We start from the raw sequence: 27,923 nt of genomic DNA on the forward strand, positions 1-27,923 counted from the left end.
GTCAAGTCAAAGGTCATGTCCCCGTCGAGACTTTCGGGTTGGTTTGTTTTTTTACTTCTTGTCTTCCTTGATGTCTTGGCGCTGTCTTGTACTGTGATATAGTAGTCAGGACTTTCAAGTCACTAGTTCACCAATAAGGGATAATCATTAATATTCATGATCTCATATTTAGTTCGTGTTTTTTTTTTATTGTGGGCCTATGCGGCTTCCCAACAAGACATCTGAAGGTTTGTTACAAAGGCTTTGAGCTACACATTTGAGACCATATGACTATACACTGCAGATGACTGATCAGACGGTACACATTTGAGACCATATGACTATACACTGCAGATGATCAGACGGTGGGAAAAGTATCTAAGTCGATCACCATCGGACAACGGTTATGTTTGCTCTGGATGTGGCAAAATATATAGGTCGCAGCTTGGACTGCGTAGCCACTTGAAATAATGTTCTCGTTAATCTTTAAGTTGTATTAATATGGACTTCCTTGGCATTCGAATCAAACTTCAGAGAATATGTATCCAATATAATGTTGGTATATAAAGTTGTGTTTCTATCTTCTGTTTTGACTCAAGTTTTGCTAATGTCCCATGGTAAGTAACTCAGTTTTGTTTCAGCCATAATCGATGTACCATAACTTATCACGATAAAGCTCTTGTGCTTATCAAATGTGTGTATATAGTGTATCATTAGATTTGCTTGAAAACATTTATAGATTCCAATCAGAGAAGGTTAGGAAAGAGAGACAAGAAACATTGTTACAGTCATAGCTGTTAGTGTTTCCAACGTGTGTTCAAAGGTGTTTTAAACTAAAGCAATAATTTCTGTTTAGAACTAGATCTGACCCCTTTCTATAGTTTTTGAATCTCGAAATAGAGAAACCATTTTAATACATCCAGTATAGTGATCTCTACAAAATGTTATTCATCCAACTCCTTATCTTTTTATCTCTCTCTCTCTCTCTCTCTATATATATATATATATATATATATATATATATATATATATATATATATATATATATATATATATATATATATATATATATGAATAAAACAAACATTTGAGTTGAGTGCGGTAATTCCCACTGAAGCCGCGTTCAAAATAGAAAGACGTAGGGCCAAATTTAATTTTAAGATTTTTATATTTCTAAAAATATAACGGTCAAACCAGAGTTTTCACTGTGTGGTAAACTAGACAACTTTTTTCCAAAGATTCCTCATAAACTGTCAAATTTCTGGGGAATACGTTATAACCGTTTTCGAACTACCCATCCAGTGTCCAGGTTCCACTCATGAATAGTTTACAAGCTAATAGGAGGAACTGTACACAACAAAAATAGTTATAATAATAGAAATATGTTAATATTCATCTGTTCTTTTTTTTTATTTCTGGAAGGTTTGAGAATGTGTAAACACTATTCCAACATGACCAAGATTTACGCTGAAGTGAACACGTCCACTAATTGTACATTTTGTGTGTCAACTTTCGCTCAGAAAATCAATGATTTATTTCTAATTGACAAAGATGTGTTTAGTTTTCATGATTCATCAACAAATGTAAGAGTCACAAAACATCCAGGACAGATTTTCATGGAATTTTACATAAACTTCTTTATCACAAATGTCACCAATAGATCTTTTAAAAACTATGAGATAACTCTTTCTGATTCAGAAGAAAACACACTGAACTTGTTCATTGAAGTCCTGCAGTCAGGTAAGTGTCATAACTTTTATGGTATTGTAGTCTGTTTAATCTTAATTGGTTGATTTTCTTTTACATAATTAGATATTTTTTTGTGTATTTTCAAATAACAAAGTCAACTATATTTATAAAATATACACGACATTTTCACAACAAATATAAATATTAGACAAGTGTGTTTTTTCTGGTCGACTAGCTGCTAAAATTAAAAGAAAACATTTATGTTTGTTTATAAAGGTTAAGATTGCACTTTGTATGTAAATATCACGCACATTTTTTATAATGGACTCTTTATGCAGCGACTTTCTTGCAGTAGCGTAACGCCCAGGCATGACATTGTACTAAACTAATTCCTTACATTTTTAAAAATAATCAGATTTTATTTATTTTTTGTTTAGTGCCCCCATCAGGATAAAAGCCGCATATTTTTGTGCGTTTTGTTTGTTGGTCGGTCTGTCCGTCACGTTTATATTTTAAAAAAACATCAACAACACTAAACGCTATAGAAAATCTGATTTAACCTTCAATGTTCCATCCAAAACATTGCAATAGTTTTAAGTATCTATAATAGATTTTTCTAGATGTTTTTGTGAAAAATAAATCATTGCCAACGAATGTTTGTTTGCTCTTCTAACTTACATTACATGTAATTTCCTTTAATATGAACTATGAAGAACAATGAAATTATTCCTGAAGTTGTTTTATAAAAAAAAATTATGTCAAATGATTTTTTGAAGTAGCATCATTGACTTACATTACCCTTATATTCTTGGACAATAAGTCACTATAGTTTAATTATCAACATCCTATTGTTCCGTATTTTTATTTCAACTTAAAACAAATTTATGTCACATGACTTTTTTTTTCTAAAATATCGACAATAGGTTGTTCAGGATTTTAAAATAAGAAAGTAATTTACTAGAAACGATTATTGAAAAATCATTTTAGACTTACTTTACATTGAATTTTCTTGTTGAAACATAACAGAAGTATTATTTAACTGTAAAGTATGTTTCGGGTTTTGTTTTGAAAAAGAAATCAACCTACATTACTTACATTTTCTTACAAATCGTTGCCAAAATTGTTCCGAATTGTATATGAAAAATCTACTAACACAAATAACTATTTGAAATCCCTCTTTCTTAATAAATAAAACAAAAAATCTTCTTCTTTAATTTAATGTTGCATTCTGTCATTCAGTATATGGATAGATTATCTAGGTTTGTTTTTTTTTTGCATAAATCTAATCTAAATTACATCTAAATTATTCCAAATTTATATTATCGATCTAGATCTAGTAGATATAGATCTTAAGAGTGCTAAATCAGAAGTTTTATTTATATAAATCTACATCCTTATTCTAGCTCCTTTTAATTGAAAATGCTAATAGCTCTGTTGATAGCCGTGCTCAGACATCGAAGTACAAGCACGATAGATCAATGCTGAAAGATTATCTAAAATCGTTCGTCTGACATATTGTACATATCCGGTAGAGATGACATGCCGTAATGTGTAATTTATCTCTTTATCAATAATAGGCTATTAGCTTGTAACCAGTCTCTTATTAAGTTAAGAGCAATGCCTGGTCGAGCGGTTAGTGTGCTGAACTGATTATCTCAACGTTCCCGAGTTGATTGTTTGTTTTAATGCTTCGGATGTTCTTTCAGAGTTGAAGATAGTTTACTTCCTAGTCCAAACCTCCCGCAGGACGACGGGGGGATGGGAGCGGGCAGAGTTTGAACTAGGGACCATCGATAAATCCGAACGACAGTCCAGCGCGCAAACTGCACGACCAGGCAGGGTTATACCCTGCTCGCCGCCATCCTCCGTCGTCCAGCGAGATGTTAATTATTTCTAAATCCGAACATCCGAAACATGTAAAACAAAAAAAAAAATTTTTTTTTACAGAGTCAAATGAATCTTTGAAACATTATTACTTTTGACAATCAAAATAAAATATCGTCTTGAATATTCCTTGCAAATATGCGGATCCGACAGGGATCCGACTCCAACGGGGGCAGCCTCTGAGTTTGTGTGATTACACAAACTCTCTTTGTAATCTTGTTTAAAGTAGTTTATATATTTTTCTTATTTAAAATAGAAGTTGAAGTTGTATACTAGCAGATACAATTCTTTTATGTAATGACTTTAAAGTACGAGGTTACTCGAACTGCGAGGCATTGGGCGGTGCGCTAACGTCGCTTACGCCTTGCGCCTCCTATGGAGTTGAGGCTTGAACTGGTTTAAATAGTATTTGTTGGACTTGTAAGGTTTGAGTTACATGAAAGAATTGATCATTTCAAGAGAGAATAACAAGATAGTATTACAAAGGTGTTTCTGTTGTAGGGTGAAGGATGATTTTTGTCTCCATCGTTTTCCGTTTCTACTTTCACAGAACTTGTTTTGAAAACAGAACCAAAAGTTGGAGCTCTGTATGAAAGTTTAAAAGCTGATATTATTTGTCACTCAAGTCATGAGAGAACAATGAGTCTACATTTGTATAAACAAGGGATAAAGAAAACCTTGATGTCGTCAAACAACAAGACACTGACCTATACATTCAAACCTTTACGATGTCAAGACATGGGCTACTACACATGTGTGTTAAATCTGACAGGAGGAGATAAACAAACAACAAACTTGGATGTCAAGCTAAATCATTGTAAGTTCTCACTTTATAATATTTGTCAATATCAAACTTTGATGTCTATTGTCAATTTAGAATTAAGCAGTAAAAACCTTTCCAGGTCTAGATCTAGATGCAGAGCAATTGATGAATGTTAGCCCACTGTTAGGAAGTTAAAAAATAAGTTTATTGTGGGTAAATGCATATTTAGTGAAAGGGGGGATCGTTATGAATAATGTGAGGTCTGTCTGTCCGTTCGTCCTTGGCGCCTTTAAGTCAACTCAGCTCTAATGGGTACCTGACATTAGTTGGGGAAAAGTAAAGGCGGTTGGTCGTTGTGCTGCATTACATGACACCCTCGTTAACTGTGGGCCACACAATCTGCTGGATAGATCGCCAAGGTCTGAAAGGGAAACTTTGCTAACAATACAATATTATCGACAACATAGTCTATTCTTAAACAATTGACTGAACACTCAAACAATATCGTAATGCCGGAGATATAAATGTAAAGTATAAATTCAAAACTGAGATCCTAAAATGGTAAATACAAAACTTTCTGGATCTAGAAATCACAATAATATACACACTTCATAAATGTAGAATGCAATTGAATTTAAATACATTTACTACAGCCTTGACTTTCCCTAAATTACAAAAGCGTTCTTTTAAATACGCTTTAAGAGCTTCGTCTTCCAGACTATTAAAAAACTAATTATGCTCCTTTCGCGCGCGTGAAATGTCCCAACCCCCCCCCCCTTTTATGGTCTGGTATTTCAGTCATGAACATGCCGCCATGACCTTGTGTTGCAAATATTCAACCAATGAAAGAATAATAATTTGTTATTCGAAATGGTCTTGCACGCTTCCGTTCCGTGACACTTATATTGACAGGCCGGTCCATTCCTTTCTGTCTTTTGCCAAGCAGTTTCATTCATTGACAGGCCCGTCCATTCCTCTCTGTCTTTTGTCAAGCAGTTTCATTTATTTACAGGCCCGTCCATTCCTTTCTGTCTTTTGCCAAGCAGTTTCATTTATTTACAGGCCCGTCCATTCCTTTCTGTCTTTTGTCAAGCAGTTTCATTTATTTACATGCCCGTCCATTCCTTTCTGTCTTTTGTCAAGCAGTTTCATTCATTGACAGGCCCGTCCATTCCTTTCTGTCTTTTGTCAAGCAGTTTCATTCATTGACAGGCCCGTCCATTCCTTTCTGTCTTTTGTCAAGCAGTTTCATTCATTGAGAGGGCGGTCCATTCCTTTCTGTCTTTTGTCAAGCAGTTTCATTCATTGAGAGGGCGGTCCATTCCTTTCTGTCTTTTGTCAAGCAGTTTCATTTATTTACAGGCCCGTCCATTCCTTTCTGTCTTTTGTCAAGCAGTTTCATTTATTTAAAGGCCCGTCCATTCCTTTCTGTCTTTTGCCAAGCAGTTTCATTCATTGAGAGGGCGGTCCATTCCTTTCTGTCTTTTGTCAAGCAGTTTCATTTATTTACAGGCCCGTCCATTCCTTTCTGTCTTTTGTCAAGCAGTTTCATTTATTTACAGGCCCGTCCATTCCTTTCTGTCTTTGTCAAGCAGTTTCATTTATTTACAGGCCCGTCCATTCCTTTCTGTCTTTTGTCAAGCAGTTTCATTTATTTACAGGCCGGTCCATTCCTTTTTGTCTTTGCCAAGCAGTTTCATTCATTGACAGGCCGGTCCATTCCTTTTTGTCTTTTGCCAAGCAGTTTCATTCATTGACAGGCCGGTCCATTCCTTTCTGTCTTCTGCCAAGCAGTTTCATTCATTGACAGGCCCGTCCATTCCTCTGTCTTTTGTCAAGCAGTTTCATTTATTTACAGGCCGGTCCATTCCTTTTTGTCTTTGCCAAGCAGTTTCATTCATTGACAGGCCGGTCCATTCCTTTCTGTCTTCTGCCAAGCAGTTTCATTCATTGACAGGCCCGTCCATTCCTTTCTGTCTTTTGTCAAGCAGTTTCATTCATTGACAGGCCCGTCCATTCCTTTCTGTCTTCTGCCAAGCAGTTTCATTCATTGACAGGCCCGTCCATTCCTTTCTGTCTTTTGTCAAGCAACTTTTTTTTTCTTTTCCTTCGTTCCCTTGGTATTGTACCTGCAGAAATGTCTTTGTACCTGTTTAAATGTCTTTGTACCTGCATAAATGTCTTTGTACCTGTTTAAATGTCTTTGTACCTGCATAAATGTCTTTGTACCTGTTTAAATGTCTTTGTACCTGTTTAAATGTCTTTGTACCTGCATAAATGTCTTTGTACCTGTTTAAATGTCTTTGTACCTGCATAAATGTCTTTGTACCTGTTTAAATGTCTTTGTACGCTGAAAAATAGTTCCTAAATATCTCGTCTCACATCTCTATTTCTTCGCGTTTTATCTGCGTGACTCTATTACATTGGGTTTATACATTTGTTAATACGTGTAGTCTTTTAAATAGGGACATATTCATTTAAGTACTCTTTCTTTCTTTGTGCCATTAAAAGATTAAACTGGTTGCCTGAATCAGCCAGGAAAACCATTGACTAAGTATAGTTCAATTTTCGAATGTACAAGCATGAGTAGATTGACACATTGATACGAACTCATAATATTTTTATGCTCGTACATCTTTAGCTTCTAAGATAACTGGGAACACTCGATTATTTGAAACCGTTCTGCTTTAGTTCCGATTTACTATATCATTTTTCTAGGTCTAGTATTTTCTTGAGTATGTAGCTCGTGTACTAGTTTAATGGGGAAAAAAGTCTTTGGATCTTGTAATCTGGCTTTTGATGTTTTGTCAGCGGAAATTGAATCACTGATGTGTGTGAATGATGAATCATGTAGGCTATGTTCATTCATTGTGACATGGCCACAGGGCCGGATCTAGAGGTGTGGAGGCCCCTAATTATTTTACGAATAAAATAAACTTTTTTCTCGCTGCCTCCTACGATGTATTGCCACCAAATAAAATCATTTCAACGAAGAATGTTGTAAGTTGTTCAAGTCACATACAATTTAATTAAAAACTAAATTCCCGCGTTAAAAATAGTTCCCCTTTCAGACCTTGCAATCAATAGGGCAAATGATGTAAAGGTCATCTGTTTCTATGGCCCACTGTTAACGAGGGTGTCATTTGGCCAGCACAACGACCTTGACTTCCCCCCCCCCAACTAATGACAGGTACCTATTAGAGTTGGGTGGAAACTGAAGCGCCTAAATATCCTGAAGTTAAAAATCACAGCTTTCACCAGGATTCGAACCTGAGACGTCGGTAGATAAGCGCTTTACCGCTCAGCCAGCGCACCTCCCACGTTAACGTCTGAAGATTTGCGAGTCTTTTTTTCGACGAAACGTTGATGGAGATTTCACTGAAATCTATCTCTTTCAATATAAAGTATGGAGGTTAGCTTCTATTTCCCAGAGTAAATCTATTTCAATACTAAGTGTGGGGGTTAGCTTTATAGTTTCATATTGAAACGAGTAAATTTCAAATGCTATTCGAGACCATGAAAGCCAAGTCTATTCTTTGTGTCATGTCAATGTTTGGCAATGTAGCTCTGACATTTGGATCTTGAAGTATGCTCTAGTAATTCAGCTCCTTAGATTGGTTTTGTTTGTATAAGTCTATCAAGGATACAAATTGAACCAGCTCAGGACCAAGGCTTCAAAATGATTAGAAAAATTGCATTGTAGACACCAGGAGGTCAAATCTCTTTAACTCAGAACGCAAGAACATACTTTCATAGCATCAGAAAGATTTCTACCATACAAAACAGTTACTGCCTAGGAAAAAAATATTTACGATTTAAAAAAAAAGTCTTGAAGGATTATTTTAAATGAATCTTAATTATGTAAATTAGGATTCCAAATAAATTGTAAATATATTTGCAAAGAAAAACTTGAAAATGATGTTACAATTATGTCTATACATTTCTTTTTCATTATATGCTTAAAACCCTCCCAGACCCCACTGTGCTTACAGTGCTCACTCAGACCCCACTGTGGGTACTTACAGTGCTCACTCAGACCCCACTGTGGGTACTTACAGTGCTCACTCAGTCCCCACTGTGGGTGCTTACAGTGCTTACTCTGACCCCACAGTGGGTGCTTACAGTGCTTACTCAGACCCCACTGTGGGTGCTTACAGTGCTCACTCAGACCACACTGTGGTGCTTACAGTGCTCACTCTGACTCCACTGTGGGTGCTTACAGTGCTTACTCTGACTCCACTGTGGGTGCTTACAGTGCTCACTCTGACTCCACTGTGGGTGCTTACAGTGCTCACTCTGACTCCACTGTGGGTGCTTACAGTGCTTACTCAGACCACACTGTGGGTGCTTACAGTGCTTACTCAGACCACACTGTGGGTGCTTACAGTGCTTACTCTGACTCCACTGTGGGTGCTTACAGTGCTTACTCAGACCCCACTGTGGGTGCTTACAGTGCTCACTCTGACCCCACTGAGGATCTGTCAACCTTCTTTCTCCATTCTTATCTGTCGTTTTGTCTTTGATATAATTTCATTCGGATGTTCTTTCTGAAAATATTGAAGCCTGTCTGTGTGGACCATTTCGGGGGCCGACTTTGAGTTTGTGTTTCCACACAAACTGTCTTTGTAACCTTGTTTATTTCTAGAATGTTTTAGGTTTTTTATGGATGTTTGTCTCAAACAGTTGCCCAAATGGGGTTTGTTTTTTGCTAATGATTTTACCAGCAGCATTTAGGATTCTATGAAGTTTATTTTTATTCTTGATGCTCAGATTGCCACACCAAGCATTGATACTAAAACTTAAAATATTGCAGATGTTAGCGTGATAAAACATAGCCAAGGCCTTTTCCCTAACATTAAACGAGAACAGTTTTCTCAGTAATCAGAAATCGATGTCACATCCCCCTGGGGCGCCTTGTGTTAACTATACGTGCATTTGATATTACATTATTTACGATAACCTTATGAGGTCTCTGGGTCAAAGATTCTTGCATAAGTGTTTGGTAAGTCCAGATGTTTGTAGAGAAAACTTAAAATGTTTAGGATGGCATCGTCTACACATTTACCCTTTTGGTAAGCAAATTGTAAAGGGTCCAACTTACCACAAAGATCATTTAGACAGAAGAAACATTTTAACCAATTTTTCGAAACATTTAGACACAATGAAAGTAAGTCAAACAGGCCTAAAGTCATTCATTCCCATCGGTTTGGAAACCTTTGGCACAGGTACAATTATAGATGACTTCCACACAGATGGTATCTGATGGTTTAGTAATGAAGTGGAAAAAAATCTCTAGGAAAGGTTCCTCTAGTTGTTCAGCACATTCTTTTAAGATTCGCCCTTTTATTCCATCAGGCCCACCAGCTTTCATTGGGTTGACGTTTCTGAAAATTTTGCAGACTTGCTCTTTACTAATCGCTAATTCTAAACAGTTGTTAACATTGACATCCTCAAGGGCTTTGAGTCTTATTAGATAATTAAAATCATTTAAATCGTTAGATAATGTTTTTTCGTCTCTTGTAGCAAGATTATTTTTACTTTTGACTTGTGCTCATGCTATTTTTTTCATGACACGCCACGCCTGTCTCATGTCACTTGTCTTAATCGAGTCTTCCAGCTTGGTGCGGTAGTTTCTCCTCCCTTCCTCAAGAACGACGTTGAGATTTCGTTGATAGAAGTAATAGGTAATTGAGATTGAAAATATGAAAGTTATTCTGTTTTATGATTCCTAGGTCCACCCGTGTTATGTAACGGTCAGTTGTCCAGACAAAGTCATCAAGTAGAACTTGGGGGGACAGTGACCATTAACTACTGTGTTGTGTCACCAGACCTGACTGACCAGATCAGCATTAACGAACAGGTGTATATTTTGAACCAGCCAAATGATGGACACATCCAGGTGATGTCAAATATCAGTCTGTCTCCCTTGTATCGTAACATTAGCATACATGTCTCTCATATCGGACCTGGAGATGACCAAGTCTATACTGTCATATTGAACTCATCAACAGGCAGACAACTGCATCTACAGTTTGAACTGGTCTTACAGTCAGGTAATAGAAAATATTGGAATAATTAGATTCTTAATAGATCTCTGTTTGATATTGGTAAAAAAATACTTTAAAAGGACAATACATCTTATATTACGAAATTAGTTTGGATTAGTCATGTAATTAAATTTGTAATAGATCTAGACTATCAATAAAAATAACATAAGAACTTATTATCCTATTTTTTATTTCTTTCTTGACAGATAATCTACATTTATGTCAAGAAGAACTGAAAGAACAAAGTGTATCCATAGCGGAAGGACACAAATTAACTCTATCAAGATGTATCAATGTATCCCTACATAATGAGCTTCATCGTCTTTACGTCATTGTAAATAGAACTACTTTCTATAAGAATCAGTGCATCGACACTAAATGTGTTGTTTGGTCTAGACAAGACGTGAACACTACATTGTACACAATATTTATAGTCATTGAAAGTATTACGAGTCTAGACTTTGGAGAGTTGAATGTGACAGTTGGTACCAAGTATAACCACAGTCAGACTATCTCAGTAATACATTACACTTTCAACATTATCAGACAAGGTCAATGTGATACTTTTTGTTATACTTAGTACAATACTTATATTCATGAAACCTGGAACCTTCTGGGTGGGAAAAACCTGGACACGGATCTCGAAAACGGCTCTAGCGACTTTCCTAGAATTTTGACAGTTGCTTTATATCGTTGGGAAAAAAATGCTAGCATGTTGACCACACTGGGAAAACTCTAGTTTGATCGCTTTAATTTTTCAAAGTAAAAAGAAAAAAGAATAAATTTGGCTAGAGAGGAAGTAAATATTATCTTGAACAGATTCTACATCTTCGGGTATTTTGGCATGTGGCTATTATTGATTCAAGAGTTTAATAAATTAAATCTTCAGGAAAATTGTGCGCATGTCTTCTAAGTCTAGATTTAAAGACTTATCATTGGAATATTTGAAAGTGTAGTAGATGTATACATTCCCTTCACCAGAAGTTTCTCTTGGAGAAAGCGGGGAGATGGGGAAAGTGGCTGGGTAAAAAAAAATATTTTTGTTTATGTAACATTTTGTATATTTAGCATTCATTCGTGATTAAGAGAAAAATACTCGCTGGATAAGTTGTATAAACAAGGTATTGACCTTTTTTTAATGTATTTTTTTATGTATTTCTTGTGAACCGTTGGATTATCACTGATAATCTTGTACACTTATTTACCATTTATAGGCTTCTTTTGATTAGTAAAACCATAGACTATCTATATAACTTTTAATCTTAGAAAAGTTTTATTCTTAGTATTATATTTCTTCACATGAAACGTATCAATGCGGAAAATCTGGTTAATTTTGTTTAGCAATTAAATGATTACATCGCAATAATACAAGACATATATTAAAATGTGCCCAAAAGTCCAAAGTGTAGCACTTTTTAAAACAAACTTAATAAATACCAAACTGTTACTGAAATAAGTAGCCTGCATTTACATACAAACTTCTCACTTTGTAAACATTATACCAACGAAAAATGAGATTTAAGTTAAACAGCGTACATTTAAAGCCCTCCGTGAACTGACTGGTACAAAGTGATGTTCATCGTCTTGTTGTCCAGTGTACAAGCTCAGCTCACATCCAGACCCGGTCGATCTGTCTGTTGTCCTGTCTGGGCTGGGACCTCAACTTCATTTTCATTTATGAAGAAATGTTCAAACCTTGTACAACAAACAGCCCCCCCCCTTTTTTTTATGTAAACGGCGAGCAGTCTGTTTTGTAAATGTATCCTGACCACAGACCTATATAAATTATATCTAGACTGGATATGGAGATCTTTTAACCCTTCATAAAATGTCGTGAAAGTTTTTTAAAGAGTTGAAACATGGCGTTGTTTTGTAAAGTAGTTATAAGAAGTAAAGTTGTTTTTTTCAGTCCTGACATATGTAACATATAATTGAATGTTTAGATCTAGATCTAGTAATAGAACATCGAAAAAGACTACTCTCGTCTCATATTGCAATTTGCAATACATAATCTAAAAAGATCTAGGTAGTCAATCTATTTAAATGTACATAAGATGATTAAATATCTAGGATTTCCGAAACATTATCTAAATGAAAGCTAACAGGAAATGGCTTTATTTCATGAATTCGCTTGCATATATAGTTCTGTGATTAATACATAACAATCTCTCTCTATATATATATATAGGTCTGTGAGTTGATGAATCACGGATAAGAATTTGTTTCCGTTTTCCAGTCTAGATATCTAGCCTATATAGGTCTGTGATCCTGACTGTCATCAACGTATTAAGAGATCATTGAATTATGTTTCTATGTTTACTTTGAATAGTGCTATAGGTAGACAACTGTGAGGATGTACTTTAAACTCATTCAGCAATGGGAAGTGAAATCAATTGTCTTTTTAGTAGCTTTTAAATATAACATTTAGCATGAAGTAATATATTTTTACTATTCCTTTTATTAGCTTAAATGGTAAGAAATGTAATTTATTTGAAGAACTAATCGAGATGAAATTTTGCTGAGTGACAACTTTTTATAAATGTATACCCCATAAAGATCACTCCACAAATGATAGAATTATCAATATAAATTAAATACGTTATGAGGTTGTTTAGAGCGTCATGCTAAAAGGTGAAAAGTCGTTTGTATTTTCTCTTTACTTTTCAATTATAAATAAAATATAAATTGTTAGCTAAGTTTAGTATTTGAACCCAATTTTGAATTGATTTTTGTTTATATTACGTGTTAAAAAGTAATTTTATTCTTCATTACAACGGTATTTTCTTTTCTTGTAGTAAATTGTTCTTTGAAAGCAGAAGTTACTTCCCCTACTGGTGATTCCCTGAACATATCATGGAGCTCGGACTTGTGTCCAACTGTCCATCTTCTGGTCACTGCCAGCAATAGAATAATACAAAATGTGACCTACAGATCTGATACAAGGGATGTCCACGTTACAGGCCTACAGCAAGAAACAATTTACAAAATACAAATGCAATGTCTCAGTAAAGAGGATAAATTTGGAAGTCCATCTTGTATTCAAACATTGTATCATCACACAGGTTAGTCATTGGGTTGGGCTCGATTATCACACAGGTTAGTCATTGGGTTGGGCTTGATTGTCACACAGGTTAGTCATTGGGTTGGGCTTGATTGTCACACAGGTTAGTCATTGGGTTGGGCTTGATTGTCACACAGGTTAGTCATTGGGTTGGGCTTGATTGTCACACAGGTTAGTCATTGGGTTGGGCTTGATTGTCACACAGGTTAGTCATTGGGTTGGGCTTGATTGTCACACAGGTTAATGCGAGTAATAGTAATAGTCATTGCGAGAAGTACTATCATCCTACAAAATTAATCATCGTAAGGTCAGGCAGTTCCTGGGGACTATGTTAAATTATGCAAATCGTTGTTCAGTCAAGACTAGATGTACTCTAAAGAAAACCCAGTAATTAAAGGAAGGGTATGACTACTTAACAACCTTAGAGCCACACAGGAGTCTCATCTTCGGTTAACTCTCTAGAGCCTAGATTACTCTAGATATTGGGTCTTCCTGACACTCCAAGTTTGTTTCAGTTTTTTTTCTATTGGAAATCCTATCCAGTTCCCTATTCTGTGCCTCATCATGTAAAGTGTGTCCTTGATGTGACATCAAAGTTCTATTTCACTGTAAAAGACTTTCGGCTTGATTCTTAAGACTACTAATCAACCACGGGAGTTAAAATGTCTTCTAACCATCGACTCTTCATCCTTCTCATCCAGAGCGTCTTAAAAATTAGATTGGGTTTTATTTTAAGAATAATAAGGCTAGTCTTCGAGTCCGAAGATTAATGAGGAATGCAGTATTTCCCATGGCGACGCAGCCCCAGCTGTCACATACATATTTTGCCACATCCAGATTTTGCATTTACCGTATATGTCCGTCCTCGGCAGCGGATTTTCTTTCGGTCCTAAATGTATTATTATTGGTATTGGTATTATTTTAGTATTAGGCTAATTTACATTTTCAAACGAAATAAAAACTGGCTTGATAATTTTGATTGAATTTTGTGGAATAGAATCAATATCTAGATTTTATAAACAGTTTTTTTTTTGGTTGATGCGACTTAGTGAATATTTATTTGTCAAACCTATTTACCATGTTGTTGTTGTTGTTGTTTTTTTTGTCCTATGTATAATTTATTCTTACCTTGACTCTCTCTGGATCTTGATTTATTTATAACCATTATTATACTCTATGTCATCTCACATGTGATATAACCAGCTAACAAAAAAAAAAACAAGGCAATGGCTTGTAGTTTCGTTAGATGGTTGCACTTACTAGTAAATCATTTGTTCTATTGTTGTTGTTGCTAACTTCATTCCGTGGATAGGGTGAGCTGAGGTAGACTTCATTCCAACTTTTAATTCCCTTTTTGCCGCGGTTCTCAATTTGTGAAGAGCTCCTCAAGAAGTCTGATTTTTTCAGAAGGGGACGCAGAGTTGGTCATTTTGCTTAAGTATATCATATCAGTATAAGTAAAACAAAAGACTTATAAACTTTAATTAAATGAAGCTAGTATTATTTGATATTTGTATGAAATAGTTTATAAAGTAATGTAACTTTCACATTGTATTTTAATTAGGTCAGTTTTAAAGTAGTTTGACAAGATAATTTTAAAAGATACTATGTAGTCAGCATCACCCAAGACATGAGTTGAAGTGAACTTATAGTTCAGAATAATGGTTAGAAATCGGATTATTAAAACTATTTCTTCTATTTTTTGTTTCAAAATCAAAGAGAGTCCAACTTTTCTTTCTGTGAGACGTCAAGGATGCTCCTTGTTTCTGGAATGTGTCCTAGATCACCAGAGACGTCAAGGATGCTCGTTGTTTCTGGATTGTGTCCTAGATCTCCAGAGACGTCAAGGATGCTCGTTGTTTCTGGATTGTGTCCTAGATCTCCAGAGACGTCAAGGATGCTCCTTGTTTCTGGATTGTGTCCTAGATCTCCAGAGACGTCAAGGATGCTCCTTGTTTCTGGAATGTGTCCTAGATCTCCAGAGACGTCAAGGATGCTCCTTGTTTCTGGATTGTGTCCTAGCTCTCCAGAGACGTCAAGGATGCTCGTTGTTTCTGGAATGTGTCCTAGATCTCCAGAGACATCAAGGATGCTCCTTGTTTCTGGAATGTGTCCTAGATCTCCAGAGACGTCAAGGATGCTCGTTGTTTCTGGATTGTGTCCTAGATCTCCAGAGACATCAAGGATGCTCCTTGTTTCTGGAATGTGTCCTAGATCTCCAGAGACGCCAAGGATGCTCCTTGTTTCTGGAATGTGTCCTAGATCTCCAGAGACGTCAAGGATGCTCCTTGTTTCTGGATTGTGTCCTAGATCTCCAGAGACGTCAAGGATGCTCCTTGTTTCTGGATTGTGTCCTAGATCTCCAGAGACGTCAAGGATGCTCCTTGTTTCTGGAATGTGTCCTAGATCTCCAGAGACGTCAAGGATGCTCCTTGTTTCTGGATTGTGTCCTAGATCTCCAGAGACGTCAAGGATGCTCCTTGTTTCTGGATTGTGTCCTAGATCTCCAGAGACGTCAAGGATGCTCCTTGTTTCTGGAATGTGTCCTAGATCTCCAGAGACGTCAAGGATGCTCCTTGTTTCTGGATTGTGTCCTAGATCTCCAGAGACGTCAAGGATGCTCCTTGTTTCTGGATTGTGTCCTAGATCTCCAGAGACGTCAAGGATGCTCCTTGTTTCTGGAATGTGTCCTAGATCTCCAGAGACGTGTCTGCACGTTAACTATTTACCCTCCAAGATTTGAATTGAAATGTTTTTTTTTTTAAATCCTGCAGATAAATCTTCTGAATTGCCGGACTCCACATCGAAGTCTAACAACGGGGAAATTGTTCTTATATCAACTATTGTTGTCTCCCTTGTACTTCTGTCCGCGTTGGCTCTGCTCATTATGATCCGGACAAAATTACAATCACAAAGTAAGTCCTACAACACTTAGTAAAGTAAAAAGTAAACAATCCTCTTAGTAAGTAGGTGTTATGTTTTTTATGCTCAACACAGCTATAATCTTATTAAATGTCTGAACTACAATGTTGTGTTGGCAGCATTAAATCTCTGATCTTTATAAATCATTTATAAGCAAAAGATATTTTTTTAAAACTGTAACCATCAAAATTTCAGCTCTTTCATGACACATCCAGATGATACAGAACGATAGATCGGTTTGGTTATAAATACAGACACTAACGACAATCAACATCAAAAAAAGTTAAAATGGAAAAGAAAAAATGAAACATTTCAGTGAAACGTAACATAATGTCAAGCCAGCAAAGAAAGTCGGATGGTGTATTAAGTAATTGTTAAAGACCGATGTCACAATATATTTGTTCTCTGTCTCTTCATAATCAGAAGTGTTTCGTTTTCCTGAAAGATTGAAAAACTTTGATAGTAAAAATAAATAAAACACAATCTTAACTTATGTCGACACTTCTGAAAATCGAAACGTCACCAGAATAGATTTCTACTGTTCAACTATGTGTGAGAAATACACAGAGATCACGGCTCAGGAGTCTTATCATTAAGATGAACGTATCAAAAGTTACTCCAATCTAAGTTCGCTGTAGAGGTATACCAATGCCAGTCTAATGTAGCCAGAATCCAGTCCATACATTAGTCTAGCTGAAGACCCCACACGCTTTCAATTTTACCCAAAGTTTTATACAAAAAACACGTGTGCAACATTAACGTGATAAATTTTTGTTCAAAATCTTTTTCTGTTTCTAGAGAAGAACCATGCATCTATGTCTCAAACAGAAAGAATCAGGTCAACAAAGGCGCATCCCCAGAGTTATTTACGGTAATTGGTTTCTCTTAATATAGAATAATAGAACCGAATACATTAAAATTATGCGATTGTCTTGACATATTTATAGATAATTTATTGCTGAGAAAAAGCCAATCAGTGATATCTTTGTTGGGACAGTCACGAGTCCAGTTGAAGTGATTTGTTGAAAAGATGCTGGCTATAAGTCTAGACTGTATATCTAGCTAAGAAGCTTGTTTGATTAATTTTTTTTTGTTTAAAGCATGACGTTTCAAGATTTTCTTAATAACCATGACGAATATAGTAACAGATTTGTGTTGACACAAGAGTCGTTGCTTTGTGATTTCTTGAGGAAGTGAGTCATAAGAGAAATGTGTAAGGCGAGAGACGTGAAGAACAAATCTTGACTTATGTTTCATGTTCAGGAGTCAGGAGCTCAAACCTTTTTTTTTTTTTTTAGTTAGGAGAGTTTTGAAATAGGAAAAAAATGTCTTTATGCTTTAATGCTATCTCCCCGTAAGTCACTTTCAGATATGCAAAACTAAAAACACTTTTGTACTCCAAAAACACCATCGTAAAAGTGTTGCTCCAAGTTGGTGAAAATATATAGTATTGACTCGTTACCTGTCAGTTATAGAAACAGATGAGTTTAACAACATCTGCTCCCAAAGAAAGCATTTACCTTTGAGTATTACTGAGTCTTAATCCTTTTGTCTCACAGTGGAGCTTAGGGCCGCAACGGTTTTTTTCTCTTCTGAACAATAGAGCATTATGCTTGTGTACTGTGGTCAATATTTCTACTTGCAAAAAAAAATTAAACCTTTCGGTCTTCAGTGACATAAATATTTATAAAATAAATGTCATTTTAAAAGAAATTAAACTTGTTTTCATGCTACATATGATCTTCCCAGATTGTGCGAAGTATTTATAGTGCTAGCATACAAATTCAACAAGTTTTTTTAAAGGTTAAAAGACGAATTGAATTAGACATAAATTGATTGGTTTTTACACTACTAGATTGGTTAATCTACAACTACGTATGTTTTCTAAGGAAAATGTTTGTGCTATATCAAGTGTGAGTACTATTAACCCACAGTGACCACCTATGAGTTTGTGTTTAACACAGACTTACTTTAATATCTTTCTATTAATGTAATTTACAGATTGTTTCCCGCTGGACTTCGATCTATAAATAGAGCACAGAGTACATGTAAGTTTTTTTTTATTATGATTTACATTTCTAAGTCTTTCTTTTGATGAATCTTTTTTTTTCAGAAGTTTTTTTCTTATTCAAATTTTTCTTTTCAACTTTAACCTAGACAAACAGAAACAGAATAGATATATGTTCCTCTGTATGTTGATAGAAGAAATCAGAAGCAGAGTCTGTGGGGCTCAACACAATCAACGCATTAAATTCAACCAGAGACAAGCGGACAGACAAGCTGACAGTCGAACTCGTGGCCAATGATCAAAGAGGGAAATCCCAGTTAAGAGCTGACGTCAACATCAGTTGTAAAAAGTTTTTCAAAAGATTTCAAGCTGTGGTGACCTGACAAACACTAAAATTGTGGAGCATGACAGATTTAAATCTGTAAGGAGTTGCTTACCACTGACACACCCAAGAACTGGGAAAACAACTGGAGTGAAATCTGTCAGTGTCGGAAATAATTTCCAATGCCTCCTAGGTTTGTAAACGTGTCAAGAATGGGACACTTAGTACACTGAATGGAACTCATTCCTTTCGTCTCTCAAGTCCACCAAGTAAAAACCTCGGTGAAGAGAAGCGACACTAACTGTTGATACGGGTAAACGTTCATTAATGCCAACGTGCCGCAGTATTACTTTGAATAGGAAATACTAGTCCATGTCAATGATCCCACACATTGGCTCAATCAAATGGTCGCTGTTCAGAACGAAATGGAGACGAGGATTTGCAAAGACCCTCTACATCTGAACATCTACACTTATTATTTTTAGACAATAAGTCACTATAGTTTAATTATCAATATCAAATTGTTTTGGATTTTAAACTTAAAACTAATTTATGTCAAATGACTTATTTTACAAAAATATCGACCACAGGTTGTTTGGGATTTTAAATTGAGAAAGTCATTTTCTACAAGCGATTGTTGGAAATCACTCTTTAAACTAATTTTACATTTAATTTTCTTGCTAAAACACCACAAAATTCTTGTAATCTATAAAAGAATTGTCTGTTAAACCTCGTCAACTGTCTCATGTTAAGAAAGACATTTTTAGTAAATCTAGGCCAGTGACGTAGTGGAAACTTTTTTTTCCTTTGACGTAATTCGGGGTGATTTTATTAAATGAAGTGTAATAAGAACTCGTGCGCCAATTAACCCTCGTCAACTTTCTCTAGTTGAAAAAGACATTTTTAATCTAACTAGGCCATGTGGACAAAGGCTTAGTCTGCACGAGATGCAGAGATGTAAGTACATCGCAACTGGGTTTGCTTAGTCATGAGCATTGATCCGTAATCTTTGGAATCGAAGACATATAGTGTTTTTTTTCTTAGACGTCATTCAGAATATGTATCGTCTGCCGGGGGCCGCCTTGTTTTTATTCCGATTACTCTTTTCAACTTAATGTAGAATGTAGACAAAGAGAAACATAATCAAACGTTCTACAACTTTGTAAATTTATACTTGCAATTATAAATTAGTTCTTGTGACAAGACCTAGAGTGTCTGTATATTTCAAGATCATTTTTTTCTAAGACGAGAATAACGACGGACCTACTGAGAAATTTGAACTTGATAGCCTCTTTACGACACTCATGTGCTTACTTGCTAATCCATCATTTCACTACTGAAGTATGCAATATTAAGTATCTTATAATAGTATGTTGATGGTAATGACGTTCAGTATTACACTAATTACTCTAAGTGTAGACTCATTGTGTGCTATACATACATTTGTGTATGTTTTAATTTTTCCAAATTTAACAGGATGTTGAGTTTTTTTTAAGAAATCGCTTAGTTTATGTCAACCCATTGGCGGAATTGTTGTATGACCCTGTGGGCGGCCGGCAAACATAGGCCGATGGGTCATCGCTTTCAGTTAGGTGAACATACTCGAATGAGTCAACAACTGGGCCATCTATCTGAGCCATTTTACGTCTTCAGAGACGATCTGTTCTCTTTGCAACTTGTCATGTGACCAAAGAGGCCTTAATACGCAGCTGCGGTCACAGGATGGGCATTTATAATCGCCAGGTGTTGTAGCATTTTCAGCCTTCTTTCTACTTCTAGTGTGTACTCCATTTACGCTTCATCTATCTGGAACTATCCAGTGCCCCAACTGTTGACCACGAACGTAACACATTTACCTATATTATATACTAGTATCCTGTATAGTTAGTGTATATAGTTCCGCTCTTAACAAAACTGTCAAATAGATGACTCACATGTACAGTATATTAAGTTTGTCCGTCGCATGTGTTGTGTTTAAAACTTTAGCTCGTTTGCCGGGCCCCTGACATTCAACATGCACCTTCGTGCGTAAATTAATAAGTAACTAGATGTTAACAATATAATGTTTAATGAGAGGACAGTAATTTTACAATGGACAAACTATAAATCATTGAATCTAACAAATATCATTATATAGCTGTTATGCTAATCAAAAAAACATTCAGTACCTTGCTTTCCCTTAGTACCAACACCACATTAAAAGCATGTGGCCTCAACTCAACAACCGTACAACACCGGCCCACTGCTGGCTCTAGACTAGTGCAGATTCAACCTACAAGCCCATCAGTAACTTTTGTACAGAAGTAAGAACGACAACTTAAAAGGACCAATCTAATACACTATGGCAGCTAAACAACTGTGAGATACAATAATGCCTAAACAAGGGTACACACAGACAAGCATTAACAAGGGTACACACAGACAAGCCCTAACAAGGGAACACACAGACAAACCTAAACAAGGGGACACACAGACAAGCCTTAACAAGGGTACACACAGACAAGCCTTAACAAGGGTACACACAGACAAGCCTAAACAAGGGAACACAGACAAACCTAAAAGAAACCTTATCTCAGCATAGTAACAGAAAAACTCCGTCAGCTAACAAAGCGATACAACACAGACGGTGCGTTCAAAAAAGAATTGGTGGTAGAATAATATTACCTACGCACCGACAGCATGATTTTGTGAGTTTCCAGCTCAGTCACCAATCACAATGTTATCTTCCTCTTCTGACCAAACATTTTGATAAAAAAGAAACAGATGGGAAGAGCTGAAAAACTGAATGATAAAAAGCAAAAAGTTTTGGAATCTTCTCCCAAACAAATGGAGTTCAATTACTGATTTGTTTCCATGCCAGCATAACACAGTCGATTTTATACATCCATTGTTGAATCTTATTCATGAAAGAATAGGCACTGTACCTTATACGACTGGATATATATATATCTACGTTTGGACGAGGTAGAAACAGATCTCTACGAAGATGAAGATATAAATCCTCAGGATTCGAACATGCGACCATCTTGACGACAGTCCGGAGCGCAGAGCACACGACCAGGCAGCCATTCAATAAAGAATACGAAAAGGACGGTGACTATGGTGCTGATGGTAACATGTCGGGGAAAGCAAACAATAGTTGTCATGTAATCACTGTCCAAATGACTTTTTGATCATGTCTTATAATTAGGGGTGCACCGGATAGTCCCTCCGGCTCCGGCTTCTGCCGAATATCCGGCATTTTTTACTATCCGGTGCTATTCGGCTCCGGTCGGATATCACTACCGGATAGTAAACCGGATAGTAAAAAATACACCTATTTAATATGCATAAAGTGGACCTCGTTCCATTACTGTCTGTTATAGAATGTATTAATGCTTATATAAAAACAAAATAATGTGCTTAAAAATAGAGCCATTATGAATATGCACCAAACATCGTTTATTATAAAGACAAGGAATGTTAATAACTTAATATAAATAGAGATGAAACTTTACATCATAAATGCGCTTTACATACAGAGCAGCAATGGCTGGCACTTTTTTCAATTTGTCTTGACCTTTGAGTAAGTTAGTTAAGATGTTAAAATGCTACATTCCTTGACTACGTCATGCTGACCAGACGTCTGTCTAGCTGTGTGGGTATATCTCCAGAGGTAGAGATGAACAACTCCCACCCCCTTTTATTTGTTTAGTCCGGCACATTGAGTTTATTTATGGGCAGGTAACCACAAGTTAAATACGATGGACGTAGGTTTAATGTCAGCGTATTGACACTCTCTAGTGGTCACACGTTTCGAGGGAACTGAGTTTGTTTACTTAGTAGTTAATCTTTATTGGGGGGGAGGGGCTGGACTACAAGAGCCACACCTCTAAGGTGACCAGGTATATTTCTAGATGAACATCTCCCTCCCCTTTTTATTTGTTTAGCCCATCACACTGAGTTCATTGATTGACAGGTGAACCCAAGTCAGATACGATGGACATAAGCACTTCTAGAGGTCACTCGAGGGAACTAGATTTGATATTGGGGGGTGGATCAGACTTTACATTATAAATTCGTATTACATACGTAGCAGCGATGTCTGGCACACTTTAAAAGCTTGTCTTGACCTTTGAGTGGTCTAGTAACCATGTAATATTCCTTAACTATGTCAAGCTGATTGTCTAGATGTGCGGGTATATCTCCAGACGTAGAGATGAGCAACCCCCACCTCCTTTTGTTTGTTTAGTCCATAACATTGAGTTCACAGATAGGCAGCTGACCACATTAAGCCAGATGTCAACGTGTTGACACTTTCTAGAGGTCACATCTTATGAGGGAACTGAATTTGTTTACTTGGAGAAGAATTTTTATTAGAGGCGGGACCACAAGCCAAATCTCCATAAGGTTACTCTGGTATGAGTTTGTTTATTATGAGATAGGTTGTCAATCAAGGGTCTGGACCACAACCACACCTTTTATACTATTGACCGGGTAATAAGTTTGTTTACTTTGTCTCAATGAGGAGGCTGGACTACAAGCCAAACAGACACTGTCCAGGGGTATCTTTAAACGGAGACTCAACACCCCCAACTTCTTATTTGTTTAATCCATGACAATGTATTGATAGACATTTACCATTCTTAAGCCAGAATGGATTAACGCAGATTGTTGAGAAATATTGACACTGTCTAGAGATGACTAGATGATGAGACTAAGTTTGTTTACTTTGAGAGAAATGTCATTTAGGGCGCTGAATACACGTTCGTTGCACAATAAAATAAAACAAATATGTGCGTGTATGTATTTTTTCCCCTTGTATTAAAACTTTTAGAAAGAAAACTAATATCATTGTTGTAATCTATTGACTTAATATATTAAGGAAAACCTTACAGTAAAATTTAACATCGCAGAAAATAAATTGATCTAAAACACCACAATTAGATCTAGCAAACAAAGAAAAAATATGCTGAAATGTTAAGAAACATTTGACCTCTGTAACTAAGGTACAGATATAATTTATCTATATGCTTGACTGACCATGCCAATGTGTTATCTTTTTTCGCCTGCACACTAAACACTATTGCGAATGCCCAAGAACAAAAACGCGTGATGGTCAACACCATCATCTATACACACTACACTAGGACTACATGTGTAGGCTCACTACGTCTATCTGACCAGGTTGTTACAATCAGTCGAACACAGAGTCTATTTATGTTTTTTTTTTTGGTACGGAGGGTGTGAATGAGTTTTTTTTTCTTCTATAGTTGATTTTCCTGATTTTCTTAGATCTATATAACAGTAGATCTAAACATAGATATCAATAATAGGCTACAGACTACAGTTAAATCTATGCTTCGCAACATTTAAGGCTCAGGCTATGAGTAGGTATAATAGATGTTCCTGCTGTTAATAAAATATCGTTTGCCGCAAATGGATTAATAAATATATGACCTACTACGCTTCAGATTCCAACTATTAACTAACAGCTATCAGTATTAAGCCCTTGAAACCAGAACCAGAAGCAGTCTTTGGACTTAAAATTACAAGTCTGATGACCTGTTGTTGGTCAGAAATTCTTGAACACATACATCCAACCACCATACAAGCCAGATGAGAGATTTACATTAGTAACTAGTTAAATATATACTGACATATTTTACATTGACCCTCCAACACACAGCCTTTATGGTTGGTGGCCTCGTACATGCTACACAGATTAATTTTTGTTTATAAATACTGTTAAGCTTGAAGAAATCAATCAGTAACAGAGTTTAAAACAATAACGTATATAAAAGGAAAAAAAATAATACCAACAAATATAGGTATGTTATTTAACAGTTTCGTAAAATGCTCAGCAATACAAGCTATTTACAAGACACTTAGGTATTAGGCTCCGGCTCCGGCCCCGGCCGAATATCAAATTTTACTATCCGGTCACATCCGGCTCCGGCCGGATATCAAAAAGTACTATCCGGTGCACCCCTACTTATAATGTTTTATAATGTTTCAAAGGTCAACTTATAAAGACGAGGCTCTAGTTTGTAATCAGTAAAGTTTATAAGTTTGCATTTACGCTGCCATGTACGCAAGTAGCTTGTGAACATCAGGACACAACGACACTTGGTAGATTTCTCGTTGATGACTGTTGTGCAAGAAGTTGATTAGACACAATAAATGTGTCAGCGAATAGTGCGTTGATAAGGGATCTTCTTATGCCTTGAATGTAGATATTCTAGTGCAAAAGTGTGACTTTTTTTTTTACGTAGCTCATTTGTCAAGTATCAAATTGACACGTTTTATATATATATATATATTGGCATACGGCGATCCTTCATTATGCTCGCTTTAAGGTGAAGGTCATTATTGGAAGCACTTCTTGGAAACTCTAAAAGACCAGTTCGTCTTCTCACTCTTACGGGCATAGAAACATCTTACAACAAAAAGCCTGAGACATATGCATAGCCGGGGGGTTCGGGGTTCACCCCCCCCCCCCACCGAAATGAATCCCCCTTCATTTTTTCTTTATTATTTTTTATTGTAGGTGATATTTTAATGTTAAACCATCACTTCCACCAGCGCAGCCAAGGGAGGTTTTGAGTTTAAAACCCCCCTCCATGTGATTTTAAGGTTAGAACCCCACTTGTCTTTAAAAGATAAAACGGATAAATGAAGACAGTCGCCGAGACTAAACCAGAATTCAGGGAGTACTTTTCACACAAATGATGAGCTTATCAGTGGATAAATGAAGACAGTCGCCGAGACTAAACCAGAATTCAGGGAGTACTTTTCACACAAATGATGAGCTTATCAGTGGATAAATGAAGACAGTCGCCGAGACTAAACCAGAATTCAGGGAGTACTTTTCACACAAATGATGAGCTTATCAGTGGATAAATGAAGACAGTCGCCGAGACTAAACCAGAATTCAGGGAGTACTTTTCACACAAATGATGAGCTTATCAGTGGATAAATGAAGACAGTCGCCGAGACTAAACCAGAATTCAGGGAGTACTTTTCACACAAATGATGAGCTTATCAGTGGATAAATGAAGACAGTCGCCGAGACTAAACCAGAATTCAGGGAGTACTTTTCACACAAATGATGAGCTTATCAGTGGATAAATGAAGACAGTCGCCGAGACTAAACCAGAATTCAGGGAGTACTTTTCACACAAATGATGAGCTTATCAGTGGATAAATGAAGACAGTCGCCGAGACTAAACCAGAATTCAGGGAGTACTTTTCACACAAATGATGAGCTTATCAGTGGATAAATGAAGACAGTCGCCGAGACTAAACCAGAATTCAGGGAGTACTTTTCACACAAATGATGAGCTTATCAGTGGATAAATGAAGACAGTCGCCGAGACTAAACCAGAATTCAGGGAGTACTTTTCACACAAATGATGAGCTTATCAGTGGATAAATGAAGACAGTCGCCGAGACTAAACCAGAATTCAGGGAGTACTTTTCACACAAATGATGAGCTTATCAGTGGATAAATGAAGACAGTCGCCGAGACTAAACCAGAATTCAGGGAGTACTTTTCACACAAATGATGAGCTTATCAGTGGATAAATGAAGACAGTCGCCGAGACTAAACCAGAATTCAGGGAGTACTTTTCACACAAATGATGAGCTTATCAGTGGATAAATGAAGACAGTCGCCGAGACTAAACCAGAATTCAGGGAGTACTTTTCACACAAATGATGAACTTATCAGTCACTAGTTGTATCCCTTTGTATAAACATGAAACTATATTGATAGCTTATTATGTTTCATGACTTGTATTTATTTTATTATCTTTTACATGGGGTGTGATCACAGCGCAAGACATTGCTGAATACTGTAACTGGAGACCAACTGTAAGAGAGGAGTCTGTTAATTCTAAGGTACACTCTAGCAACATTTGATTTCAAGAATTTTAATTAAATCAGTGCTAAGAAATAGATTTGAGAAAGAACAAAGTTTAAAACAAACATTTCTTCAGTCTGAAATGATTTCCACAAGAAACAATACTCAGAATGTCATCACAGTCTCCTGTACTTATAAAGTTGTCATCAACATGGCAATAAAAGAAAATCATATAATCATATTATCCTTGATGACGTTTTCCCAGTCAGGTTATTTTCTACTTGATAGTCTTGACATGACAGGGATTTAAAAACAGATTTTTTTTTCTTAATTATAAAATTAAAAGGCAATGTTGTATCATTACATTTTTTTAAATTTTTCATTGAATGTTTTCCAGGAGACTGGTCGGAGCGTGTCAAGGGAAGGTCTATTGTACGTCACACTAGACCATTCACACTACAAGAAGAAACGCAAAGCCAAGAAACAATCGAGTGAAAAGATTGTGTACGCTGAACTGAAGTTTTAGTTCCAACGTAAGCTGTAGATATTTGACTGAGTGCTGCTAAAAAAAACATAATAAATTGAACTATTTATAGAAGTGTGATTGGGTTGGACAATGTGCATAGTTTTAAGCCAAGCCTTCTTTCTTCTCTACATAGTCTGTAAGACATCTTTTTGTCGTCTTTTCACTCGGCTTCTGAAGTACATTACAAACCATCTCGACCAAGCAGGATTAGACAATAATAACATGTTACGATTTTAACTTTGTGTGACACTAGTTTTGAAAATGGCTGTAAATCAAGTTGTTTTAGTTGCGAAGAAAAATGTCCATTTAATTTTCTCTTCCACCGAAGAAAATGTATCATATTTAATAAAAATTAAGTTGTCTTTAGTGTTTTAGTGTCCAAGTTTTTGTTTTGTTTTTACAAGCTCATATCTACTCTGTCTGTCAGTCTGGTACAATGTTTTACACGGTATTTCGTCCACACCTAGTCTCTGATCACGTGGAAACTTGACACAATTATTTGTTGTATGTAACAAAACATGAATCCATCAAAACATTTACTTATTAGTTAATTAATTATTGGTAATTTATTATTTTTGTTTGGTATTGAAAAAGAGAAATAAATGCTACTTGTTGACATATGTGGCTATATATGTGTAGTTATTTTTCTTGGTATGTTTTCTACACTTTTTTTCATTCGTGGATCAAGTTAAAATTTGGCATAATTATTCATACTCGATGTCAGTTCATGAATCAATAAAACAAAATAGCCTATTAATTAAACAGGTGGTTATAATTGATTTATTTTGTTTTACATAGAAAAAGGGAGATTTAGTATTGAGATATATGGCCGATACATGACAGTGATTTTTGCGGATCTTTCCCATAGATAAGGTTCGT

The 27,923-nt window shown here is 36.1% G+C and overlaps 1 protein-coding gene across 2 annotated transcripts; it reads left to right on the plus strand.

The window, feature by feature from the left end:
• Window positions 1-27,664, plus strand: LOC106075472 (uncharacterized). Of its 2 annotated transcripts, none has more exons than XM_056010553.1 (11): window positions 1-37; window positions 1,402-1,719; window positions 4,103-4,369; window positions 10,048-10,368; window positions 10,569-10,913; window positions 13,158-13,424; window positions 16,198-16,338; window positions 17,144-17,216; window positions 18,347-18,393; window positions 26,492-26,556; window positions 26,916-27,664. In XM_056010553.1, the coding sequence occupies exons 1-11, from the start codon at window positions 16-18 to the stop codon at window positions 27,042-27,044; spliced, it is 1,995 nt and encodes a 664-aa protein (XP_055866528.1). In that variant the 5' UTR covers window positions 1-15; the 3' UTR covers window positions 27,045-27,664. The 2 variants fall into 2 exon arrangements, with proteins under 2 accessions (XP_055866528.1, XP_055866527.1); XM_056010552.1 differs by lacking the exon at window positions 1-37 and adding an exon at window positions 67-596.
• The last annotated feature ends 259 nt before the right edge of the window (window positions 27,665-27,923 follow it).

This window comes from Biomphalaria glabrata, chromosome 14 (genome assembly GCF_947242115.1).
Source record: "Biomphalaria glabrata chromosome 14, xgBioGlab47.1, whole genome shotgun sequence".
Taxonomy (NCBI): domain Eukaryota; kingdom Metazoa; phylum Mollusca; class Gastropoda; family Planorbidae; genus Biomphalaria; species Biomphalaria glabrata.